Source organism: Mauremys reevesii, linkage group 15, assembly GCF_016161935.1.
Source record: "Mauremys reevesii isolate NIE-2019 linkage group 15, ASM1616193v1, whole genome shotgun sequence".
NCBI lineage: Eukaryota > Metazoa > Chordata > Testudines > Geoemydidae > Mauremys > Mauremys reevesii.
Window position 1 is genome coordinate 36,427,138 of NC_052637.1, and position 26,981 is coordinate 36,454,118.

General features: G+C 40.4%; 2 protein-coding genes across 7 annotated transcripts in view; both read left to right on the top strand.

Moving 5' to 3' along the window:
• Positions 1-10,617, top strand: part of RHOT1 (ras homolog family member T1) — a 45,672-nt gene extending 35,055 nt beyond the window's left edge. For 4 of the 6 annotated variants that reach the window (XM_039501485.1, XM_039501486.1, XM_039501488.1 and 1 more), the window contains exons 19-20: positions 1,100-1,222; positions 9,479-10,617. In XM_039501485.1, coding sequence (XP_039357419.1) covers positions 1,100-1,222; positions 9,479-9,596 — 241 coding nt within the window. In that variant the 3' untranslated portion in view covers positions 9,597-10,617. Of the gene's footprint in view, positions 1-1,099; positions 1,244-7,784; positions 7,929-9,478 lie in introns of all 6 variants that reach the window. The other 2 variants (XM_039501490.1, XM_039501489.1) reach the window with 2 other exon arrangements.
• A 62-nt stretch (positions 10,618-10,679) lies between these two features.
• On the top strand, positions 10,680-26,616 carry LOC120383394. The gene is made up of 8 exons (XM_039501491.1): positions 10,680-11,471; positions 14,286-14,363; positions 14,450-14,482; positions 17,713-17,796; positions 18,279-18,376; positions 19,348-19,514; positions 20,111-20,191; positions 26,210-26,616. The coding sequence occupies exons 1-8, from the start codon at positions 11,412-11,414 to the stop codon at positions 26,284-26,286; spliced, it is 678 nt and encodes a 225-aa protein (XP_039357425.1). The 5' UTR covers positions 10,680-11,411; the 3' UTR covers positions 26,287-26,616.
• The last annotated feature ends 365 nt before the right edge of the window (positions 26,617-26,981 follow it).

Sequence of the window (26,981 nt, forward strand, 5' to 3'; positions counted from 1 at the left end):
TTATTTTTTTATGACTATGACTTGAAACTAACTTACCTGACAATTATTGTAATTCAGATCCAGAGACCATTAGGGTTCATAACATTACTTAGTGTACAATAATTCCCTATAAACACACTGAGGTTTCATTGGTTAATAATGCCTATGTAGGACATGTAATTAATAATGTTTATGTCTTTGTTTCACAAATCTATTAGATATTACATATTTTATATGGTGCCTAAATATATATATTTGTCAGACTTCAGATTTAATGTATTTAAGATTACATTGCTTCTCACTAAGCATCTCACTCTGTTGCTAAGCATACTTTACATCCCTCTTTATTTGGTAGGTGGAGCTTTATGTATGGTGGTGCACTAGATATATATTAAATAACAGATGGATTCTAGTATGACAGCTGGCATTGGCTTTAAAATGAAAGAGAAGTAATGTCATCTTCACCCAGAAATCTAGATTTTAATAATAGGTTCTCTTGAATTAGATCAGTAAGGTTTCTGTTTTGTTTTCTACTTTGGTTTATTTGGTAGTGCTGGAATATTAAGACATTTAAAACTGTGTGTGGCATTGAGTATTTGTTTGTCTTATAAATATCCCTTATTCCTCCCTAGTTTTCAAGCATGTGTATGTTAGTTGAAGGGGAGGGAGGGCGGTGTATGGGAAAAATTGGTTATTTGTGTCACTTTATAAAGTAAAATGTGTTCTGTTACTGAGTGATAGAAAATGTGACTTCTTCAATTTTCCTTTCCTTTGATTGAGAAGAGGGTGTTATCTACTGCTGTGCAGACACATTCCATTAAACCTTTATGATACTTTGTTCCTGAAGACAGATCTAACAAACATTTTTATTAATGTTTGTATTTTCCAGTTTTTATCTGTGTAGGAGGAGGCGTTTGCCAGTGTGTCATGTAGACTTAAAACATCTAGCCCTGGAATTCTGCACAGCTTTAGTCTACCCTTGCCTCCCCGGCTGACCTTTCTTTTCCGTTTTCAAATGTAACAAATTTATTCCTAAATCTCTTGGTTTTGGCACAGCCCTAATGTGTGCCTGATTTAATGAGCAAGATCTCAACACGTGTCCTTCTGTGTGTTTTCGCAGCCATGCCCGATTACGCTGTATGTGCGCCTGCAACAGGTGTACATTTTGCATCTGTCAGAACTTCCTCAACTCAGACTTGCTGCAATCTGTAAAGAACAAACTCTTCACTGCAGTTCTTAACAGGTCCTTAACTTTATTTACTAGGTACCAGGCGTGCTTTTTAAAATACTTTAAAAAAAAAAAAAAGGGAAAAAAAAGCAATTGATAACCTTATATGATGCAGATTTTCACTCCATATCCACCAGACAGAGGCTTCTCTTAATATTTGCAGTAAATTTAGTCAAGTTTTATGACCTCTTTAACGTAAAAGTATAGTTGACCACTGAGGGCTTAATCTAGTAGTAATGTATTGAAGCATTGCCAACTTGATGCGCAACTCAGCCAATTAGGTGGTAGCAAAATATTGAAGAATTAGACCTATCTTTTTAGGTAGATAGTCAAGAATGAAAAACTATTAACGTTTTAAAATCTGTTTAGTACTGAATAATATATAAAACATCTGTGTAGTGTGAATTAGATCTGTATATCTCTTAGACATGAATTTTAGAAATTCATTTTATGTAAGGTATTGTTGCAGGCAAAAGCAAGGCTTATGTAGAACAGTGCTGTTCAGTATAATTATGTTTATAATACAATTCATACCACTTAACTCTGTGGGAGTTAATACAAAACACATTTTACTGATCTTCAGTCTGTACAGATTAGTGGATATGATGTGAAGAAATCTGCAGCTTTAACAGCCAGCTCCTCTTGAACAAAACACAACCTGCTTATACACTTTAAGAAAATTAGCCACTGTAGAAAACTTTGAACCACCCAAACACTCAAATATTTTGGAAAAAATAATTGATAAATGAACATTAAAATGTTTTCGATAACATTTTTCATAATAGAAAACAGTGCTGCATCTTGTCTTATTTGTACTGCAGGCTGTGTTTGTTAAACCCTTGTCTTTGACACACACAAATTACTAACAGCTGAAATTCTGTCATCTTGGCCCAGCAAATGAATGGGAGTTCAAACCGAACAATAATTCTGTAGTGCAGTGGCTTCATGTTCCATATTTTTCTTGGAGTGACAGATGGTTGTGATATGCATCTTGGAAGGTCAGGATTAGAATGCATTCTTTTATATCCTGAAAGTCTTGTTGTGTTGCATGTTTTGTGTGATACCTTTTGTTAGTTTCAGATCATTATAGTCATAAAACAGAGTAGGCATATGCAGGCTGTACGTATACAAGGGCTCTGATGGTATTTCCGATTTGTGTGTAGAGAGTATGGAGAGAGTTCTAGTGAAATGTACCCTTTAGAGTTCAGCGCACAACTGATAACAGTACACTGTGAATTTATAGAAGAGAAACATTTTAGCTCAGAAGATTAAGATTGTCGATTTAGAAATGACAATGAAACATTTGACACTGTTCATTCATGTTGCATCTTTTCTACATAAATTGTCCCTCAAACAAATCCCCTTGAAACTTGTCCCCACTCATTTATTCTATCCCAACCACACAGCCAATTTAACACACTTGAAAATCCCAGAAAACAGCAACTCTTCAGAGTCCTCAGTAGGAAGGCTGTGACCGCCTTAAGGGGGTGGGGGAGTCACATAATCCCTACCCAATTCCCCTTTCAAAATGGTCATGGATAGTTGTCCCCTACATGCTGCTTCTTCCCCTTGCTGCTTTCCTATTTGAGAATCCTCCATCAGATCCCTAACTAGATTGATCCAAGATAATAGTAGAGGCTTTGGCTGATATGCTATCCTCTGTGGGCCAGTCTTGCAGTGCAGTCACCCCCAGCTCTTGACACTGTACAGTAGGGAACCACAAGCACAAGAATATGCCACCTCTGTGACAGGTTTGTAATTTAGGAGGAGGATAATTCATGGAAGAGCTTCTGCCCTAACCATGTTGGAAAAAATGTTTGCTTGCTATGATCTGTTGTATGGATCATTTACTTAAAGCGAATTGTCTTTACTGTAGGAGTCCAGCCCACCAATACATTCATCTAACCAGCTCCCCTCCTTTCTAGCTCTTCCTTTTCCTCCCATAGCATTTCTGTACTGAACTCTAAGGATCATGGGATACATAGTTTGACACAGTCTCCCCATACTTCAGCAGAGTGAACTGAGTAGTGTGTATGTTAATAAATGTATTTTAAAGAAAAACAGAGCTAAGATCTTTGTTCATTCTCATAAATATTGTTTCATAAAATGAAAGCAGAGATTAGCCTTTAATTATAGACTAACAAGGAGAGCCACTGGAGGTGTTTTTCTGGTTTAACAGAATAGGTAGATTTAAAGAACATTTTCATAGGGGAAACAAGGTATTTAAAGAAAGATATATAATGAGGGAACATTATTTGATGTCTGTTTAATGTCTATAAAACAGAACAGCCTCAACAGAAAATGCATTTGAATTAAGAAGTTTATAAAATGCAGTTATGCCTTGTATGGTTTTCTCTGCTTGCTTCTACAGCTGCTTACCCCTAAGTCAGAAAGTCAGGCAAAACATTACTTAACTAGTAAGCAAAGAGGCTTGTCTGAGTGGAGAAGCTACTGTCAGGATCTCCCTTCCACCCCCAAAATATTAACCCTCTAGATAGCAGAGGAATGCATGATTAATCTGTAATCTGAAATGCATTTAGATTTAACCTCTAATTGCTATTGTTAGCTGGTGTTGCTAGTTAGTGTTTATATATAATCATGCCGACAAACATACTATTTTGTAATCATTTTTAATGTCCAAACCCAGCAATTAACGCAATAGCAGTGATTTTATGCAAATGAAAAATCCTGCATCCACCTGCATTCAACGTCTCTTGGGTCTGACCCTCTTCACGGATTCTTTGGGGATTTCCTAGCTTAGCAGAAAAACAAATTGAGAGAAATGTGGAAGTTTATCCATTTGCTGTATCTGTTATGGAGGAGCAGGATTGTTGGTTTGAACTACCCAGGATCCTTGTTCATAGATTCCACTAGGAAGACGGCACTGCATTCTAAACACTGCAAATTGCATGTGTGAGAGAAAGCACTTGTTCGTATGTTGTTGTATTTTTATATTTTTAATTTGTTCTTTCCTTTAGGTGTTCATTTTCATTTGTCTGGCTGGCATTCACTCTCCTTTTATTACATTATTTTACCTCTTTTTAAAAACCTTTCTCTGTGTAATTCTAACCCTTTTTTAACCATCAACTTGGGGTGGTTTTTTTTGTTTGTTTGTTTGTTTTTTTAAACTATACTGCATCCATTTGGAATGTTCAATGAGATTTGTTTTTCTTTCTGCTTTGTTGGTTTTAAATCATTCATTCATCTTGTTTCTCTTATACAATAGCTGCATTTTACTCTGGCAATTGAGTTTATGGTTAAAAACAAGATGTTTGTAGTGATTCTTATGCATGAGAATTATGATGGTTCCTTCCATCAGGGAGATTTTTTTCAGTTAAGTTTAATTCTTAGATTCTGAAATTGAAATAGTGGAAATAAGAGTGGGGCTTTATTTAACTTTTTTTTTTTAAATCTTGCACATAAAAACATTATTTCAACAGTTTTAGGATTTGTTCATACAGTTTCAGTTGCCTGTAAAACCCTCCTTCTGTGAAACCCAATCTGGAAAAAGCACTATTTACTAACTGTAATAGAGAAAAGAGTAGTTCTCTGAATCCAGTATAAGTGTTTAGACTTTATAGTATAGTGCATTTACTTTTTTAGGCAATATGTTCTTACAGCCTTCCAAAATCACCATAAAAATCTGTTAAATTATACAGGCAAAGAAAAAAATGTATTCACTTTTACCATGATGATGTTGATGAAAATTAATGCTCTTTTATTGACCATTTCCTACCACTCATTATGGGCTATAGCCAAGCAGAATTTTGCAAAGCTATGCTAATGCACTGTTTTACAAATGGAGTATCTTGAACTGGCTTTTTGCATTGCCTCAGGCATTGTGTGTGCACTAAAATGCACTTGTTGCTTTTCATATTTTAGACGGCTGATGGGGAAAAATTCTAATATCCAGAATGTGTTTACAACAGAGAAAATTATGTGCCTAAATGTAATATTTAAATGAAAGCCGCAGCAACTTGCATGTATACTTAGCGTTTTTTTTACTTTAAATTCAGTTGCTTAACAACTTGTGGCTAAAACATATTGTGTGTCAAAGTAAACTGTTGTTGCTTGCTGTTTGTTAACTTCTTATTTATCATTTGGTGTGAGTATCCATATGGCGGGTCCATTTCCATCATGACAAGGTGGTGTTGACCCCATCTGCTACTCTTTTTATATTCTTTGCCAGTTAGCATGTGGATAATTTTTGGAGATTTTTTTATAATTAAGATTATCTTCCCAAACTTGGGATTTTTCTGCTACTAATGTTGATGAAAAAGGTTGTCTATGTTGGCCCACAGCTCAACTGGTTCCCATGTGAAATTAATAGGCATGCTCAGTTAATATCTTGCTTACTTGTGATGCTAACTTCTTGTGAGTTGTTGCAGTCTAGAACAGTTTTTTTTAACAGACTTTAACATATGTCACTAAAATAGCAGGTGATAAAACAACTACTTGCCTCAATGTTTAAGGGCAATTTGAATCAAAGTTCTGTGCTTTTTCTTTCCAAATTATTTTTAAACCTGGGTTCTGTTTCTAAATATAATGTGGAGCAAATGTGTTTTAACATAAAAATCTTATTTTGGAAGCTTAATAAACTACAGGAAGTTGACTAGCTAAATCCTATTACTAGCAGGCAAGATCTCATAAAACTCTGCATCAGTTTCTAGTTCTAATTTAGGATAATCTTTCTCTTCTTGTTTAAGATAGGGACCAAATTCTTCCCACATTTGGAGTTAGTGGAAGTATCTATTAGTGGCTAACTGACACTAGTATAATAGCTTCTGAGATACCATTTATACATTATAGATTCCTAACCTCTCACACGTCATTTTAAAATTTTGAAATGTTTATTTTAATATATTTGGCTTGCTTATGTATTTGAGAACAGAAGAAACTCCTAAAATGTGAAAGCTTTCTTTGATACTAATATGGAAGCTGTAGATTTTGGGACAAAATGTCATGTGGTATAACCACAGTAAAGTCGAAGGGGTTATATCAGAAATGAAACTTCCCCTTTTTATTATTTGGGGTTATTTTCATAAGAGATGAGGTGCGGAAAGATTCCATTGGCTGTGTACTCGGATGGTTATGAAACATTTATAAGTAAAGGCTGGGACTTTCAGAGGAGCCCAAAAGAATTGGATACCCAAGTCCCACTGAATTTTGGTTGGTTCAGGACTCCTAACTCCCTTAGGCTCCCTTGGAAGAATTTCTGCCAGGGGATGATCGCGTTCCCATTGAAGTCAATAGAAGGACTCCTATTGGTTTCAGTGGGCAAGGGCTTGGGCCTTATCAGAGTTTGGTCAGGTTAATTTAGTTAAAGGAAAAGCTGCTTTACCCTTAGCCTTACATTAAATGGAGAAAAAAATGCTACGTTATGAGTGAGTCATTAAATTCTCTGATGCTTTGACATGGGAATAGGATTTTGGCATGATCATGAGACTACATTAGTTGCTTTTAAAGGTACTTGATAACTTTTAACCGTGCTCAATAACTTTCTTATGTAATGCTTGTTAAATGTTCACATGTGCAGAAATGTTGTAAAAGGCCAAACTATAAATTGGAAATAGTAGTAAATACAGACTTGAACGATAGATGGCGCTTCAGTAGACAAGTTTGAGATGCATCTAAATTAAACAAGTGTAGATTCACACTTTTAAACTGATGCATTTAAAATATATATGTAAATATTTTGTCAGATAATTTCAAAAAATTTTGAGCTGTTAATTATATCAAAAATATACATCCTTCAAAGTTTGTGTGTATACACACACACACTGTTCTGTAATTTAAGGAGTTTTGAAACTGAGGTTTTTAGTGTACATATTCACTCCACAAAAACATTTTAAAGTTACATTTTCTTAAAGTACAGACTTGACCCAACAGTAGTAAAGGAAATTCATCAGAATTAGAGCTAATACTCCTGTATTAACACAGCCTGTTTTGCTGAAGTACTGCAGTTAGGGTATGTTTTCATTACAGAAAGGTGTTCTTAACTTACGTTAGCTAATTTGGGTTTAAAATAGCAGTGAAGACTCAGCAGCTTGGCTAGTAACACAGGTTAGCAACTCGAATTCAACCCCAGGATCCCTTATAGGTTTAACTCAAGCTGCAAACCTGAGTTAAAAGATGAGTTCCTGTGTCTTTGCTACTATTTTAGCTTGAGTTAGCTAACCTGGGTTAAGACCATACCTTTTTTCAGTGTTTGTAGTGAAGACATGCTTGTAGTGTACAGTGTAAGGTGTACTGCACTATCCTGGGGTAAAATAAAAGTCAAGCAGCATGGATTTTCAGCTTCTATAGCAGCTTCCTTTTTCTTGTTGGTTAATGCTACAGCCTCCTAGGTCTTTAAGCATGCTCTTTTTTTGTATTTAATTTAGTTACCTAGCTAGCCATTGAACAAATTCCTATTTTTATATGTTAAGTTTTTAACAACTGCACAAGAGCAAAGTTTTAGATGAAAACAAATTAGCAGCTGAATATAACTTGTGTGAGATGTAAGTGTGGCATACATTGAGTCACTTCCTGTTTGAACCATGCTATGAACTGCAAACTGTGCATATGTGTAAAAAAGGTTAAGACTCCATATAGATGAGTTGGGTGCCATGCTGTTAGCAGACGAGGAGAGCAGTATTATTCATCAGGTGCACGCCGTCAGCTCTGTGGAAGATTCCATCTTCATGGAGTCATCTCTTGATCCACATATACTTGAAGACAGGTAACAGTATCCTAACTGGAGTGATCTTGCCATTTTTCCCCTTTAAAAGAACAACCAAACTACTTGACATCTAGTTCTGAGATATTTTGTAGAAATTCGTTGTGGGAACTAATGCTTGCAAGAAACCATGAGTTTGGTCTGTTTCAAGATCATAATCTCGCAGGGAACTTTTGAATAAGAACAGGAATTTGGAGAGCAGATGTGAGTGGTTGTTCATATGCTGCATTTCACTTCAGTAGAAATAAACAGTAGAACCTGTATCTGTTCTGCAGCATGTGATACCCTAGTACGCAAATTTATATGTACAATAAGTGTTTATATACAGGACCTGTTATTACTATAAATGTTTGCTAAACAATATTTTACACTGGTTTGTATGTTGTGGTAACAACAGTTACACAATCCATGTTTTATAAAGCAGCATGATAGTTCTGTAATTCGCATTGTATAGTCAGCTAACTCTGTTTTGCACATGGTATATGCACAGAATAACTGTATACTCCTTGTGCTGTAACTGCTTTTAAAGCTTCCAACCAGTAACCCATTATAAAAATATACAAGCTATATAAACTCAGCTATATTATGTAGGTTCTCGAAGTCACCTCCATAACAATTAGTTTGGAACTTGGTGTGCTTTAAATTAAGATCGTCGTAATAACTGTTAACGCTTTATCTACTACTTTATGGTAAGCTGTCATACTTGAGACTCTTGGAGATGGCTAGCAGTGTTTAACTGAGCATGCTCACAAACTTTATTCGTGGTATCTGGGAGATGTGGGTCATTGGCTGTATCTATCTTGTCATGAATAATGTGGCTTTTTATGTCATCTAACCACTTTCATCCTATTGTTACGTTGTTTCTTTTCTGTCCATGTCACTGCCTGTTCCACTAGCATGTCGTTCTCTTAACAGTTTTTAATTTAGTATTGTGATGAACAGTTAACTGTTCCTCTTTTTGTGATTATATATTGGGGAGGGATTTGCAAATTGTCATTGTTGTGGTTCTAGCTTTTGGAGAAGTATTACTTGTCACTTGTCAGTTAACTGCTTGCAAGACAGCACTTTAAATAACTGGTAGGACAACATTGCTTGGAAGGTTTAATTCTGAAAAGCAGAAATATGTGAAAAATATTATCTTACTAGTATTTCACTGTGCTGGGATATTTGCTCACTCTGGCTGGGCAATTAATTATTTGTAGCTGCTTTCCCTTACGGAGTAGTTTTTGCTGCTGTCAAATAAGTCAGTTCCGCCCTCCCACCATTCAGAGCTGACTAATGGCTTGATCCTGCAGCCCTCTTCACTTGCATAGTATCTTTGATTTCAATGGGACTTACTAATGTGATCAAGGGCTGCAGCATCAGGTCCTAAGCTTTTCAGAGAAGTATAAATGCTTGCATTGATTAAAACTTTATAACCCTAGTGGTGTGCTGCTTTAAGCGTGACAAGTGTCAATAATAAATTTCCAAAAGCAGATTTTTATTTGACATAACAAATGGCCTGACATTCCTGTCATTAAATTAATTAAATTCTTTATCTTTTTAAACTGCAGGCATGTGACACAAGCAGACCTCAAAAGTTCCACATTTTGGCTTCGAGCGAGTTTTGGTGCTACAGTCTTTGCAGTTTTGGGTTTTGCCATGTACAGAGCATTATTAAAGCAGCGATGATCTGAAAAGCAGTACCTGGCCCCTACCAAATAAAAATAAATTATGTATATTCTGAATGCTTTAAATTCTGCTAGAAATATTTATATATGCAGAGTTACTTTATTAATATTTGTAATTCGTGCATAAGATTCTTTTAAATGAAAGCTATAACTACAGTATTGCATAATGTGTGGAAAAAATTGCATCGTAACAGCCAACTAAAATGGCCTAATTTGTGAGGCCAAAAGGGAATGTTGTAAATAAACTGTATATATTAAGGCAGTAAGACGTTGCTTCCCAAAAAGTTATTAGAAATACTGTTCTTGGATGTTTCAGCATAGTGAGAGTGTATAATTGGAATTCATTTTCAATAGAATAGGTTCAACTCAAGGATCATACTTGCTCAAGGATGACTTATTTATTTCATATGGATTTGAAGTTCTTTTTTGGGACTACCAGCTATACAAGGCAGAACATGTGGCTGGCTTTCTTTTTCTTTTTTAACTGAAGAGCCAGCCAGTTTACCCACTGAGCTATATTTTAAGGAAAAAGTCACTGTGGCAGATGTGGCCTAATGATTTTGTATGTTACATGACCTGTGACATGTTTAACTGTCTGAGATTCCTCTTTTAAAAGAAAAAAGTAAACTTTAAAAACTGCCAGACAGACTTCATATGCTTTGTGTAATTCTGTGTTGCTTCACTTTCCACTATGTTTTATAGCCCTTTCAAATCCGATGGAAAACAATTTGTATATTATAAATGTTTATAATTCAAAAAGTGTTGCTGTTTAATTCCTCACTATAAATCATTCTTGTAAAAGCTGTGTATGGGGTAGAACTAACATAGTACACAGTGCTTACTCTACTTAGTGTGTATTAGTTGCATGGTTCACAGTGGGTTATATACCTGGTTAGAATTACCTTTAGACAGCACCTTTTTTAATGGATCAAGTAATCTAATGAATAGAAAATCCTCATGACAAACCTATTTTTTCCATTGCCGTCCTTTTCAAGTATTTCAATAAATAACTGTGTACTGTGCTTTGTCTTGATATCTTTATTTTTTAATTAAAGGTATTGTTGATTATAAAAACCTACTCTTCATCACAGAGAATACTGTAGCAGCCCTTTAAGCTGTCAAGATGTAAATGTCTTGGATACATTGATTCTTCTGGGGCTTACAGTCACTCCAGTTACTCCTGATTTTCACCAGAGGAAGACAGGGTTGGGTATTAAGCTCCACTGAAACAAGAGACTATATTGCCAATTCAAACTTTCTCCATCACTAACCATATTCTAATGCATTTTGATCCAATGGGAAAATGAAGAGTTTTTTCTCAAGATTATGTACTCTAAGGAGAGTAATTGCAATAACCATCTATTGTTGATCAAAAGTTACATTAAAAGCTTCCAGTTTATAGCTGGCTGGTTTTTGCAGGACCTACTATTGGCTGGTCTTAGAGGGATGCATTAATATGCTGAGCCCAGTGAAGAGAGAGTTATTGGTAGAAAAGCAGAGAAATATTCAGGCTTTTAGTTTTGTACAGGGAACTCCTCACTTGAAATAGCGGAAGGCAGGCAAACTTTAACCAGTCTGGAATTTGCTAACAGAGATGAGCTGCAGCAGAGAAATCATGTTTACTGGCATGTGCAAAACAGAGTGGGGGAGGAAGTGGGAAGCTTGTAAAACCAATTAAAAGCATAATAGCCGTCTGCTACACTGTGACCTCGCCAGAGAAGAGAAGAGGTGGGGAGAGAAGATAAATGAGGAAGTTCACCTGCTCCACTCAACATCAGAATACTGAAAAGCTCCTGGCCCAGGGAATTTTATTACAATGGCTGTTGAAGCTGATTTGATTTTTGAAAGCTTCTTGAAGAAAAGAAAAGATAAAATGGTTAGTGTTCTTCCTGGACAGATGCATGGTTTGGGGTATAAAATCTTTCATGGGAAAGGTAGTCACTAGAAATCTAATTAAAGTCCTCTTTGGTCTGTAGTCTAAAACAAAGTTAAATGTATAATTAAAGGGAATGTGTTTTAAGGCTCTTAATTTCTGTGATTATACAATAAGTTAGATATTTCTTTGCCTCTGTGACATGTCAAAATTGACTATAAAATGTCTTATTTTGACATTTGATTATAAATATTTGTTAGAAAAGTAAAATGATTCTTCTGCAGTTTTAAACAAGTTGTATTGCCTTTTTTACTGTGTGCTCACTACTGTGTAGCCTGCATATTAATACAAAAATACATGAAATTACGATATGTATTTAGGGAATATATTTTCGTATGTATTGCTAATTCAAAGGACATTTTTTTTTAAATCTGAAGGTGTTCCTGCTGTCCAATTCTTTCAAGCATTTACTGTTTAAAGTTACATATCTCTTTAAATGTTTGTAGGATGGGAAGCTAGGTCTGCACCTTTTAAAAGTGCTGTCATTGCTTAAGTCATTTTTAGTATAAATATTTAAGCAATGTACATAGTACACAGTAAATCAATTTACATCAAAATATTGCTTTCATAGCAATAATGGGCTTCAATTTCTTCATAGACATTGACATTTTATCAGAATATTTGTAAAGGGAATGGATATTTGCACTGTTGCTGAGAATGCCTAGGACAAAGTCTGGTGTGTACATTTCTAACTTCCCTTTTTATTCCAGCTGATTTAATCACAGCAGGAGTGGGAAGATTCTGTGTAGCTCGGACAGCTTCCTTATTTTACCACTTAAAAAAACCCAACAGATTGCTGAGTTAATGAAAGCCGGAAAAAGTGAAACTGAATGGATTTTTATTTTCATTCTCATTCAATTTAACAAAGAACATGGATTTGTCTGACTACAATTTAGAATATATGTGATAGCCTTATGAATATGGCCTCAATTCAAAGCAATTAAGCACATGCTTAAATCCCACTGATCTTCAGTGTGGTGGTGTATACTAAGTATATATGAAAGTTAAACACATGCTTAAGTGCTTTGCTGAATAGGGATGGATTTAAGCATGTACTAAATCAGGGTCTGTATCCTGTATCAACATCTAATTTGTATTCAGTGCCTGCTGTTTTTTAGGGTAGCATAGCTGTCTCTCATTTTGACTCTTCTACTCCTTCCAAAGAAGTCAGAAGAGGTCTGGTAAAGGTTCTCTAATAGCCACTAAATGGGATAGGTTTCAATTTGTATTATGTAAATGCATTCCCAGATGTCCATATTCAACTCTGCACAGAGATAGTGGGAGATGGTGCTTTGTATAATTCATCCTTGACCCATTTTACGTTATGGAACAGCATTAATGTGCTGTTAGGAGTGTCCAGTCTAACTCTTCTTGCTCGGTAGGGAGTGGAAATAGGGCTCAGTGGCAAGAATCCTGGACCCTGGGTTCTATTCCTGGCTGGCCACTGACTTTTTTAATGCCGATGAGAAACTCTTATCTCTGTGCCTTAGTTCATCTCTGAGATACTGAGACTTCATCTTTGTAAAGTGCTTTGAGATCTTCTAACAGAGCATATACAAGTGCAAAGTTGTTTTTTTAACTGGAATTCCACAGGAAGAAGATGAAAGGGGAGTAGTGATGGCCCAAAAGGTTCTAGATGTCTAATTGCTGAATGACCTCAGTGCCCAACAGTTCCCATTCAGACACCTAAATGAAGTGGTCTTAGAAAGTGCTCTTCACTCATGAGCTCCCATGATTCTCAGTGGGAGCTACTTGGTTCTAAGCACTCCAGAAAATCTGGCCAGTCATTTGTAGATGGCCATATAACTCCACACCGTGCTAACTGAGGCTAGCAGTTCTGTACATACCTAGACTTTGTTCCCATGTATGTGACAGCTGATTAATTTTGATGTCTATTTTAAGGGAATATCCAAAAAAAAAAAAAATCTGCCATTGGAGGAGTCTGCTGCTGTGTAGGAAAGAGATGAAAAATAATGTTCTTTAAATTATTTTTCGAAGGTCACTAATAATCTAAGATGCACCTTCTACAAATGCTCACACTGGGCTTTTCTTGAGAGAGGAACTGGATGGAAAAGGATTCAGAGCAGCAACCTATAGGCGGGAAAGTCTCCATAGGCTCCTGCCAGCCAGTGCAACCAGCCAGTCTCCACGTAAATCAAATGTGAATGTTTATTGGGGACAGAGTCTCGGTTCATCTCCTGGTGCCATACACTGTAGGTTTAGCCAAAACAACATATTTAACTGGTTTATATCTTTTTGTTAAATAAGTCACATACAAACTTCCCCGAAAATGTATAATTGCATTTTCATTCACTTGCCTTTACAAAAGCCCTTCTCAGTTTGCTACCAACATGTTCCATTCAGTTTTAATAAGGCAAGACCTTAAACTCTATGAAAAGGAAGATAGGCTGGGGCTATCAAAGGGACTGAGAGCTCTGCACCCAACTCCTAAATGTCAATGGGAGTTGGGAACTTAGCTCCCTTAAATGTTTGGCTTCTAAGAGACTGGCGTGTGTGCGTGTGCATGTATCCATATGCAATAACTACTTTTGCACTTCTACAATGACTTTTGTCTGAAAATCTAAAGGCACTTTACACATTAAGCGTCATACCACACATTTTACAGCTGGGGAAACTAAGGCGCAGAGCGCCCACAGTCACACAGTGAGTTGGTGGCAGAGTCTGGAATTCATGAGAGAATCAACACCACTGATTTATGTCTTGTTTTGTCTACCACTTGTTTTGTTGTTTAAATAGAAATTTACGTGGGTAAAGTATTGGTTCCGACTTCACAATACCACCCTCTACTTCTTTACGAAGAAACATGGAGCTGCAGTAGGTGTATAAATTATTTACTTTTTCCATCTTTGATAGCATGGATATTTTTTCCTATTGATAACTGGTATGGTGTTCTTTTGCAGTTACGCCTCCATGGACACTACTCCATGTACATAGTAAGTAAAACCTGTGATCAAATATGTGCCAAGCTGTTTTAGAGAGACTCTCAGAAGTGCTTCTTGTATTTGTATTTGCACTGAGGGGGAATCTTACAGTGACCAGCTGGCTGAGGATTTCCTCTATAACCAAGGCGATAGTTTCTGCATCCAATTTCATGTTTAAAGTCAGTAGTGAGGATCTGTAACTTGTGGAGGATCAGAGTTCAACACTCTGGAGCTGAGAGTGCTACAGATGGCACATGCCTCTCTACAGATGCTGCATCTCATCTTGCTGGTCATTGACCCTCCTGGACCATGCAAGAGTAGCCTTGGCCAGCTGGAGAGCAAACTGCAGTTAGCCTTCCTAGACTGGAAGGATAGTTGGTGTCACATGAGACTTCAGGACTTCCTCCTTACAGTCCTCCCAAACACAGGGCCCGGTCCTGCAAGTCCTCGACACCTACTGAATTCCACACCAGAAGAGCTGGCAGGATTGGACCCACACATAATTAATAATTTCTATTTTGTACGCATACGGGAGTAGAATGCAAACAAATCTTGCTGTGTGATTCCTAAATGACCAACTATCACTTTTGAGAAGCCTACTAAGAATTTGGACAATGATGAGGGTAAGATGGACTCAGCTTGACTCGTTATCCAAAGTTGAGGGCCACTGTGTTGCAAAGCCTTAAGACTGATGCACACAGGGACAGGAGTAGAGATTCCAGAGGGCAGCACTTCCTTACACTTTTCTTTTCAAATACGAAATAGTGGGCTGTACTAGTTCTGCAGGGGAGCAAAGAAAATGGTCATGTGAGGTATAAAGTCAACTCAGTAATAATGGGGGATTTCAACTATTCCCATATTGACTGGATACAGGTCACCTCAGGACAGGATGTAGAGATAAAGTTCCTAGATACCATTAATGCTTGCTTCTTGGAGCAACCAGTTCTGGAACCCACAAGGAGAGAGGCAATTCTTGATTTAGTCCTAAGTGGTGCACAGGATCTGGTCCAAGAGGTGAATATAGCTCAACCGCTCGGTAATAGCAACCATAATGTAATAACATTTAATATTCTTGTAGGGGGGGGGAAATACCAAAGAGACCCACCACAGAATCATTTAACTTCAAAAAGGGGAACTACACCAAAAAGGGGACGGTAGTTAAATGGAAATTAAAAGGACTAGTCACAAGAATGAAATGCCTGCAAGTTGCATGGAAACTTCAAAAAACACCATACTAAATGTATACCCCAAATCAAACATATATGAGGACCAAAAAAAATGCCACCATGGCTAAACAACAAAGTGAAAGAGGCGGTTAGAGACACAAAGACGTCTTGTAAAAATTGGAAATCCTACTGAGGAAAATAGAAAGGCACATAAGCTCTGGCAAGTTAAGTGTAAAAGCATAATTAGGCAGGCCAAAAAAGAATTTGAAGAGCAACTAGAAAAAGACACACAAACTCACAAAAATAGTTTTAAATTCATCAGAAGCAGAAAGTCTGGCAAACCATCAGTGGGGCTACTAAACTATCGTGGGGCTAAAGGAGCACTCAAGGAAGACGTGACCATTACAGGGAAGCTAAATTAATTATTTGCATCAATCTTCAGAGGATGAGTGGGAAATTAACCCACCTGAACTGAACCATTCTTGTTAGGAGACAAAGCTGAGGAACTGTCCCAGAGTGAGGTGTCACTAGAGGAGGTTTTGGAACAAATTGATAAATTAAGCAGTAATAAGTCACCTGGGCCAGATGTTATTCACTCAAGAGTTCTGAAGGAATTCAAATATGAAATTGCAAAACTACTAACTCCAGCATATAGCCTATCACTTAAATCAGCCTCTATACCAGATGACTGGAGGATAGCTAATACCGATTTTTTTAAAGAGGGTTCTAGAGATTCTAGAGCAGCGGTTCTCAAACTGGGGTCTGTGAAGGAATTCCAAGGAGTCCGTGAGTCATGTCCGGCTCCAGGGAGTCCGTGAGTCATGTCTGGGACCGCTGGCCATGCTGATCAACTCCTCCCCATCTCCCCAGTGCCTCCTGCACACTGCTTCGGGGGAGGGACAGAGCAGGGGCGGGAAGAGGTGGGGGTGAGGATGGGGCCTTGGGGGAAGGGGTGGAGTGGGGACAGGGCCTGGGGCTGAGCGGGGGTTGAGCACCCCTGGAGAAATTAGAAACCGGCTTGGCAGTCTGCAAAACTTTTTAAACCAAAATGGTGATCCTTGGGTTGCTAAAATTTGAGAACTGCTGTTCTAGAGCCATCGTAGATAGTTCTCTGAAAACGTCTGCTCAATGCACAGCAGCAGTCAAAAAAGCTAACAATGTCAAGAAATGTTAGGAGAGGGATACATAATAAGACAGAAAATATCATAATGCCACTATGTAAATCCATGGTATACCCACACCTTGAATGCTGTATGCAGTTCTCGTTGTCCCATCTCAAAAAAGATATATTAGAATTGGAAAAAGTACAGAGAATGGCAACAAAAATTGTTGAGGGGCTGGAACAACTACTATAGGAGAGATTAAAAAGATTGGGACAGTTTATCTTAGAAAAGAAACGACTAAGGAGAGATGTGATAGAGGTCTATAAAATCATGAATGGTGTGGAAAAAGTGACTAAGGAAGTGTTATTTACCTCTTCACGTAACACAAGAACTAGGGGGCACCCAATGAAATTAATAGGCAGCAGATTTAAAACAAACATAAGGTAAGTTCTTCACACACTTTAAACTCAACCTGTGGAACTCATTGCTAGTGGATGTGAAAGCCAAAAGTATTACTGGGCTCAAAAAAAAATTAGACAAATTCATGGAAGATAGGTCCATCAGTGACTATTAACCAAGATGGTCAGGGATGCAAGACCATGCTGTGGGTATCCGGAAGCCTCTGACTGCCAGAATCTGGGATTAGACAATGGGATGGATCACTCAATAATTGCCATGTTCTGGCAATTGCCACTGTCGGAAAATAGGATACTGGGCTAGATGGACCATTGGGCTGACCCAGTGTGGCAGGTCTTGTGTTCAACTTGGCATAACCAAAGAGGTCAAGTCGTACTGGCCCTGGTTCTCCGATGTCAGTGAAGCTCTGACAATTTATACTTGCTGGAAAAATTGGCCCAACGTGTTTTAAGTCTTTTCATCTATCAGGATTATAGATTTTTTTTTTAAAGTGCTAATAGCAAATCTTAGAGGTTGCACATACTTCAGGATGCTTCTTTATAGAAATGCTTTTTAGGTGCAGTCGGTGCGCGAGGCACAAGCTGTGAAAGCCGATTACCCTTTTGAGATCACAATGACAAACGGAAAGAAGAAACTCCTGGTAAGAACAATGTCAGTGCTACCAAATACCTGGCACTTAGGAGGTTCAGTGAGTTTTGTAGTGACATGGTAGCCAAAGTGTGTTCCCTAACCCTCCGTGCAGCCGGGGCTGCCCCAGCGCTCTCCAGTCTCAAGCCACGTTGCTCTATTATAACATTATCCAATGACTTGATCCAGTACACAGATATAAGATTGCTCAACTATGGCCAAAGACCTTTGCAGTGGGACTCTTTCCATTGACTTCACTGGGTTTTGAATCAGGCTCATAGTTTGTTGCACAATTTCTTGGAATGTTCAGTTTTCATCCCTAGCCTCAATGTAAAGAAAAGGATCCCAAGTAAGAAAAAAGATACAGCCCTGGACTCGGGGAGGTAGAGAGGAAATGGCTACAACAGGCTTTGTGAAATTAACATGCATCAATAAAATGTCTATCCTTTTGTTCCAGTTAAATGTCCCTTACGATAGTACTTCTTTTTCTATCAGTCTGCAGAATCTGCTGATTTACGTACTGCCTGGATTGAAATCTTATGGAAATCAATGCAGCTGCCAGGGCCTGGCAGAGAACAGTCAGCCTGCACGTGGTAAAACTGGAGCTGTAAATTCAGTGTTGTGCAGTTGCCTGTAGTGATCTTCCTAGAGGGAGTGCGATTCCCAGCTTGACAAGAACTAGAGTCTTTGGGCAAGAAGGTCTAGGGGATCTAGGAAAGCTTCAGCCCTGCCTCAGTTATTTAAGTCACTTGCTTCCTCTTCCTAAGAAATGGGAATTTTGTCATGCTACATTCACAGCATCCTTAACAGCTGGTAACTTGAGTTAGTTCATGATTTAATGCCTGAACATACCTTTGCTTTTTAGGTTATTATGGAAAGTTAGCAGGGAAGTTTCTGATTTTGGTACCTTTGTGGAAATTTGTCTATCTAGTTGGACAATATTCACCCTCCCCGCATACCCAGCTGCCATCTTACCTCAGTAGCGATGGGACATGTTCCTCCTCCCTCCAGGATGTAAAAAATAATCCCTCAAAATTGTGTAGAGCTACTGAATTGGTGACCCTGACTGGAGCAGCAAATTGTGTCCCAATTGTTGAATTTTTACTGCATTTTTTAGCACACTCACATCACCAAATGTAGAGGAAATGTCTTTAGTATGTAAAAGCTGGAAAGTGTATGCTACAGTAACTGCTGGATGCTCGAAACTGGTACGTCAGGTTTGTTTTCTTCACACAACGCACAGTTAACCGGTGGAACTCTTTGCCAGAGGACGTTGTGAAGGCCAAGACTATAACAGATTTCAAAAAAGAACTTGATAAATTCATGGAGGATAGGTCCATCAATGGCTATTAGCCAGGATGGGCAGGGATGGTGTCCCTAGCCTCTGTTTGCCAGAAGCTGGGAATGGGCGACAGGGAATGGATCATTTGATGATTACCTGTTCTGTTCATTCCCTCTGGGGCGCCTGGCACTGGCCACTGTCGGAAGACAGGATACTGGGCTAGATGGACCTTTGGTCTGACCCAGTGTGTCCGTTCTTACGTTTTGTTTGTTGTTTTGTTAGGCATGATGTTCCTACCTTGATGGAAAGAGCTCAAGTTGCTAGAGACCATAAGGAAGAAAATCATTACAACACTGTACTTTATGTCGAGGAGACCATTAGCTGCATATCCAGGGCCACTGATCTCTTAATAGAGGAGACCAAGAAAACCACTGATTTTCATACCTCTAGTGAGTTCTTTCATATTTAATTTGAGTTTTGAACTTTGTTTTAAGGACATCCATCATATTTGAAAGGCAAAGGGCTTCCAGTGAGGATTTTCTGCCTTTTGTTATGTACAAACACTTCTCTGAGTAACTTACCCCACTGACACTGAGGGAGGTCTCTGAAGGCTTTGGGGAAACAGGGGGTCCTGCTGTTTCATTAGCAGTCTGGCTCTAAAACATCATTGTCATTGCATCATGTCAAACAATTACAATTGTGATTCCTATTCACAATGATATATTTCCATTTCTCAAGCACCGTGAATCCGGAGATCTCAAAGCCTTTTATTAATGTTCTGGCTCATTACCTTTGTCAAGTAGGTAAATGTTATTTTACCCATTTTGCAGAAGGGAGGCAAAGAGGAGTTGTGATTTGCCCAAGATTACAGAGGATTCGGCAGCAAACTGGCCATGGAACCCAAGTGTCCTGAGTCTATCATTTGTTCTAAGTTTTAGACCATATATCGAAACCATTGGTTCAGAAACTCAAACAAATCAATAACTAGTTCATTAACAAAAGTCCACCTGATACTTAGCTTTTGTTTCTCTTCTTTTGAATCAAGATGTTAATGAAGACAGAGAGTCAGCTATTTATGAAACTCTAAAAGTGGAGACCATTGAAGACAAGCCTAGTGATGAGAGAGGTGAGTACAGTGGTGATATTAAAGCTGTCACCGTGGGAAATGTGCTGAGTTATATACATTTTCTCAATTCTCAACAATTATTATGGTACCAGAAAGTGCAGCTCTGGATCCGAACTTTCCAAAGTTAGGGGGTTTTGGATGGGCTCCTTATAGAGGTAGGTGCCAACTGCTAATTTCTAATGTGCTTTCAAACTTGACAGAAGACTAAAACATTTGGAATTCAATAGATTAACACAAGCAGTGTTGTTATTAACGGTGCTGCTATTTATTTCTTTTTCACTTACTTTACAGATCATGACTCTAATTAAGATGAGGCCTCTGGTATTTATGGGGATGTCGTGAGAACCAAAAGTATAACGGGGTTAAAAAAGAATGAGATAAGTTAATGGAGGGATAGGTCCATCAGTGGCTACTAGCCAAGATGGTCAGGGATGCAACTCCATGCTCTGGGAGTCACTAAACCTCTGACTGCCAGAAGCTAGGACTGGACACAAGAGATGGGATCACTTGATAAATTGCCCTGTTCTGTTCACTCCCTCTGAAACATCTGGCACTGGCCACTGTTGGAAGATAGGATACTGAGCTAGGTGGACCACTGATCTGACCTATGAAATTCCAAGTTTCAGGAGAAAGGAAATTGAGGCTAGTAATGATATTGGTGAGTGAACAATGCATAGCTCAAGTAGCTGAAGAAAATCATTCTGTGGGTGATTTATTGTAACAGGAAGGTGTTAAGAACCATTCTTACTGTTGTCTGAACTTTTTAAATCAGGACTCTGGCACTTCACCATTGGGTGGCCATAGAATTTGCCACGGAATCTACCCCTGCTGTGGATTTGTGCTTCAGAATCTAACCTTTCCTTTAAAGGAAAAAATAAGTCTCTAGTCCTTATGGTTGTGAAGACAATCTTAATATAAATTGATACATTGTGGTCTTCCTGAGTCAGCAGAAAGCCTGAAACAATAACTGAGTATGAACTGCCTTGTTCACCTCAGCAGGGCCTCAACTCTGAAACCTAATGAGGAAAGTTTAATCAAGAAGTTTATTATTTCACTGCTGATCATTTTACCACAAACATGTAGTTAATGAGCTTATTCCAAATTGCCTCTCTCAACTTCCTGGCTGCTAAAGCCACCTCTGTGCCCTATTTCACTCCCAAAGCTTCCAGATTTCCCCCCGCAGCTTGTACAGAGGAGTTATGTACTGTTCATGCAGAAATCTGTGGCATGCCAACAACTGAGAATGTAGGCATAGGCTTGGGTTAAAATGAATATAAACATAAAATGGGAACCTGGACGACTGCAATTATGTAGTGACCTAGTAAACTCAGCAAAAACCTCAACTTTTACACTTACTTGGAGCTGCTGTCGGATTTCCAGCCTCCTGCACTAGGAAGCCACAAACATGCGGTGGGATTTTGCTGTAGAATGTTGGTCCAGACTGCCATAGAGAACATGGGACCTCATGGCAGGCTCTGCCTGCCCACAGCAGAATGCAGTGCACCATTCAGTGGGATATCCTGGCTGGCTGGCGAAGCATCAGTCCTGATGCTGGCTGTGGAAGCGTCAGTTTCTGCCAAGCCCCTGGCCAGTTGGAAGAAGGGGCAGAACACAACTGAGGAAGTGGCTATCTGAACGTAAACACTTTACACATTAAATCGGTGGTTTGATTTTACGGTTTCGAAAATAGCGGACCCATAGTCGAGCCCGCACTAAAGCCGGTGTCCCGTACGGTGCCCGTAGTTGGTCCCGCTGGAGCGCCCATTGGTTTTCCGCACTGTGTCGTGCGTTTCCCGCCCTTCCACATTCCAGCTCCCCTTCCCCAGCCCTGACACCTCCTCCCCCCCCTGCCGGCGGGAGAACCGCATGCAAACTGCTTTTGCAGTGCCACCTGACAGCGCTCTGCCTCCAGCCAGCACCCCGCAGACGATGTTTTAAGCGCATACGCCGTGCAGGCGCTATTTGCGCACGCGCTCAGCTCCCTGCCGCAGAACCAGGATAGAACCCGCAATGCGCGATGAGTGGCAATGGCTCGTGCGGACACATGACAGTGATGAGGACGGACCGGCAGAATTGGCGAGTAGCTGGATGATTGGGCAGTGATGCCTGTGACAGTGGGACGGGATCCATTGGAGAGGCGGGCCTGGACCTGGCGCATTGATGGTAATGGAATGGATTCTTCCAAGGCTGGCCCGATGGCCATGGGCTAACGGCACTTGCATGGAACTTCAGTGCTTTGCTTGTTTGCTTTGTGGTGGTGCCCCTGCCTGAAACGCCAAAATACCAAGATGATGCAGTGGAGAAGCTTGCTCGAGTGGCGTGAAGCCTGCTTGCCCCAACCTGAGACAGCTACACCACAGAGGGAATCAATTTGAGTCAGTTTGAAAATTGTGGGTGGGGCTGCTGTATGCAAGCAGACAGCCAAAGCAATCTGTAAGGCGCTACTAAATCTGAAAGCTGGGAAACTCGACGCGTGCAGGCCATAGTGGATGGCTTTGTGGCAATGGGATTGGGGGGCTGTGGGGCGATAGATGGAACCCATATCCCTTGGGCACGTGGCACCTGCACAGGATTCCCTAACTGTGGGGGGGGGGGGCATGTGCTTGGAAAGCTGCAGGGGCACTTTGGCGTTTATGCTGCAAGCACTGGATGGGATCAAGGGGTGCTTTCAGCAACAGTGCACAACCTGTCAGATCCAGGGCAGCTGTGCAACAACTGCCCAGCTTGACTTACTTCCCAGAATCAGAAAATAAGTTGGGGATGGGGATGGACCCATGCCTGGGGTTATCCCAGGCCTACTTCATTACCAGGGTGGCAGCATGACTCATGAAGCCACCTGTGCACAGTGCAGCTGTCAGGATCTGTTCAATGAGCACTGAGGCATGTGTGGTGAATGGTGGTCAATGGCGCATGAAGGCTGTTAAAGGCTCTGCTTCATGCAGAATGTCAGCTAAAGATGTGTGCAATGTTTAGCTGTTGCTGCTATGGCTCGCTGACTTATCTGCCTTGCTGGTGACTCTGTGCTGGACCTGGGGACGCTGAGGCTGTGCTCCTTGCCGCAAATGAGATACCCTGAGAGCACCAGGAGGCGGGGAGAATCAGTGAGGCTTTGAACCTGGAGTGAGCCTGAGCGCCAAGAGAAGCTGAGCACATGTGGCCAGGACACACCAGGACTGAAGTGTTTGAGAATGAACACCAATGAAGCCAACCTCCCCTTGTTGTCAGCAACTCCTCCCCAACTCCCCTCCCCACTTTTAAACCAAAACCCTTGCCCTTTTAAAGTATCCCCCTTTTTTTTTTTCATATTTAAAGAAAATCAGAGAGAAATTTTTGCTTTAAATTAGGAATTAAAAAGGAGGAGAGGAGGAAAAAAAAAAAGGGAGGAAGGAATAAAGTGGGGAGGTGGGTGGGCTTTGGGAGGGAAAGGGGGGGTGGAGACCAGCCTCCACTGATCCTGGGGGTCGGGGGTGTGTGGGGTGCAGACGGGGAGGAGGGTCTTACATGAGGAGGAGAGGCTGCAGGGGGTGGGGTGAGGCTAGGGCTGCTGCAGGGGGGCTGGAGGAGCACATCCAGCTGCCCGCCTGCTGCAGCGCTGCCGCTGCTGCCCCACCCGAGCATCGCCTGCCCCCACCGCTGCGCCTCCCGCCACCCTCCTGCCCTGCCGCCACCTCTCATCCTCCCGCCACTCCTCCTCTTCCTGTCTTCCTCTCCTCTTCCCTTCTCTCATCTCTTCTCTCCTTCCTGTCCTCCTTCCCTCCTTGCCTCCTTCTGCTCTTATACTATCTGTCCTTCCACTCATTCTCTTCTTTATCTTCATTTATCTTCCATAATATTTGGGAACATATGATCTATGCTAAATTTTTGAGCTTCTTGGAGGGAGAAAAATATTTAGGAAGAGGGGAGGGACAGAACAATTTACATACTTTCACACAAGTGAACACTATATACTCTTACATTTCACAGAACACTATCTACCTACTTTTTTTGTGTGATGACTATTAGGTCGGCATTTAGGATGTTGATCAGACACTCACAGAGCATTTCATATCAGTCACTGACAGATCTCATGGGGTGGTCCAGGATCTCAGACACAGGCCACCATCCAAGAGCAGCAGGCCATGATGGCCCCCCGCTAGCTAATCAACAACCCCCCTCTCCCCACCCACACCACGCTTCCTCCCCCCAATCAACAACCTTCCTGCCCCCCACCAAACAGAAAAGCAGCTCCCGGTTTCACCCTCCCGCTCCCGAATCCACAAAACGCATCCTGCTTTTTCTCCCGCTTCGCTACAGACCTGCATTTTTTTTGGCCTTTCCCTTAATTAAATACCCAGTTTAACCAGACCCCCCTTCCAAATTCTGATTTTTTTAGGATAGGTCCTCCTCGATATCACTTTGCTGAGATTGCATGAACAAGATAAGATAGGGATGCTCTGAAATGCCACGCAATGATACTCTGAATACTTGCCGATTGCTGCATGCATGCATGATACTGATACCACGGTGGGCAGAATAATGATGCCTGCCTATGAAACCTGCAGTAACCTTCCTTCTACCCCAGAAACCTTCTGCAAAGGCTTCTGGATGTCCTACAAGGCCTGGAGGATTTCCTCCACCTGGAATCGAGATGTTCCTGGAGGATTTAATCTACTTCCAATCCATAATGCATCCCAAGTCCTCAATGCATCCCAAGTCCTCAGGCAAAAAAATCAAAAAACAAAAAAAAATAAAAAAACTTGCTTTTTTAGGTACACTCACAGAGGCTGGGTGTCATTCTCTGCAAGAGCTGCTCCAGGCAATAGAGGCTAGGCTGGGGCTGGTGATATTCAGTCAGGCTGGCTCTGTGCTGGGTGCTGTCTTGCTCTGTCTGCTGTTCTCTCTCTTCTTCTTTCTCTCTCTCTTTCTCCTTTCTTCTCTTCTCAGAGCAGGCAGAGAAGACACATCAGAGGCAACACCCCCACAGTCAGGTGGTCAGGGTGGTGCGCAGCTGGCGCAGCCCCCATCAGCTCAGCATAGAAGCTGCATTTTTCTCAGCATTTTTTTTCCATTCTGCGCTCTTTGGTTTTCTTTTTTTTCTTTCTGGACTTCCTGTCTCTTCCTTAACTACCACACTCTGCACTCTGAGCCCCTGCCCTGGCCTTTCATCTTCTCTAGCCTTTTTTTTTTTTCTTTTTCTTTTCGGTTCTTTCTTCACTAGCGCTTCTGTTAGCCCCATATATCCCTGAATCTCCTCCCATTACTTCCTCCCTCCATGGGCTCTTTTCGGATTCTCAGGAGACTTTCTTTAACTGTGTGCTGTGTGCGTGAGCTGTGCCCTGTGCTGTGCTGTGCTGTGCTGTGCTGGTGTGCTGTGATGAGCTCACCTGTGATGATGAGAAGCAGGAAATGAATTTCAGAAATGAATTTCAAAGTTGTGGGCTGGCCTGTGCATCCGATCAGTGCATCGAGTTGAGATGCTGTCCAGGGTGTGTGGTGTGGAGGCCGATAGGCCAATATCGCCCCCACATTCCATTAACCACTCTATATATATTAATAATACTATATTAGCGCGCGCTCTCGGCCGGGGGGAGTAGAAAAAGAAATTTAAAGAATAAAAAAAATATAAGGTGCCTCCTAGTAGTAGTTGGTTGTTGTTAGCGTTAAATCGGTTTACACACTGAATTCGATTTAAACGCCTAGTGTAGACCAGGCTTGAGTTTCAAATTGCACCATAAAGAAAGAACAGCAAGGCGGAGAGCTCCTCACTCCATCCAGTTGGTCTTTGAAGGATGGAGCCCATTGTTTGAATCAATAGGGACCCTATGCTTTTTGCAGCTCTGTAATTTCTCAGCTCCTGTATCATTTGGGGACATAGGCGCTGGAGCACAGCCACAGAGAGACCATGTGAAGATGGGAGTTAGACACCAATGTTCTCCCAGCTGTTGTTTGACAGACTGAGTTAGGTTTGCACAATACAGTCTGGACAGTTTGCAGGCATGGAAACCTCCTCTGATTCGATTGTATTATGTTTTTCATTAGGGGAAATTGGTGGAGATGCTAAAGAGCAGCATGGAGCAGCTGGTTGCACTACTTCTGTTGCGCAGAGCACAGAGTGATCCATGTCTTGCTGTCAACAGTGCTGCCACAGCAGAGGATGAATTCATGCCCTGAGCTCTTCAGAAGGAACCACTGGCTTCTAAGAAAGAAAAGTCTATTAATGTTAAGCGAGCTGCTCCCATCCATCCCTGAAAATGTTCAGGAAAAAAGTCCTCTTTAGGCAAAGCTGGATAGAAGGGGTTTCCTATTCTTTTCCTCTCAGGTTTCCAATCTGGGATCATTGTTGCTTTTAAAAACTTTTCCTAGTTTGGGTTAATTTTTTTTGATTAATTAAATATGCTTTGTACTGAATTTTTGTTTTTCAAGCATTAAAAGATAATGTGCATTTATTTCCATGGTAACATGTGAAAATAACTTCTTGAAATATCTGACCTGCTCCCGGCTCCTGCAGATGGGAGCAAGCTGCTAGCAATGACTCATTGATTGCTACTTGGGAGGAAAATTATACTTGGTAATGAAAGCAACTGAAAGTAGCCAGGTAATTACAAATAAACACGTTGCTAAGATGGACAAACAGAACTCCATGCATTGGACGTAGCAGCCTTCAAGTTCAGTTGGATGTTCTTTCATACTATGTAGTGCTGGGTATTAATATAGCAAAAAATGGCCCCATCCTCAGCTAGCATAAATAGGCGTTGCTCCACTGACATCCTCAGTTGGTGCACACTGACAGACATCCTTTGACTTCAGTTAA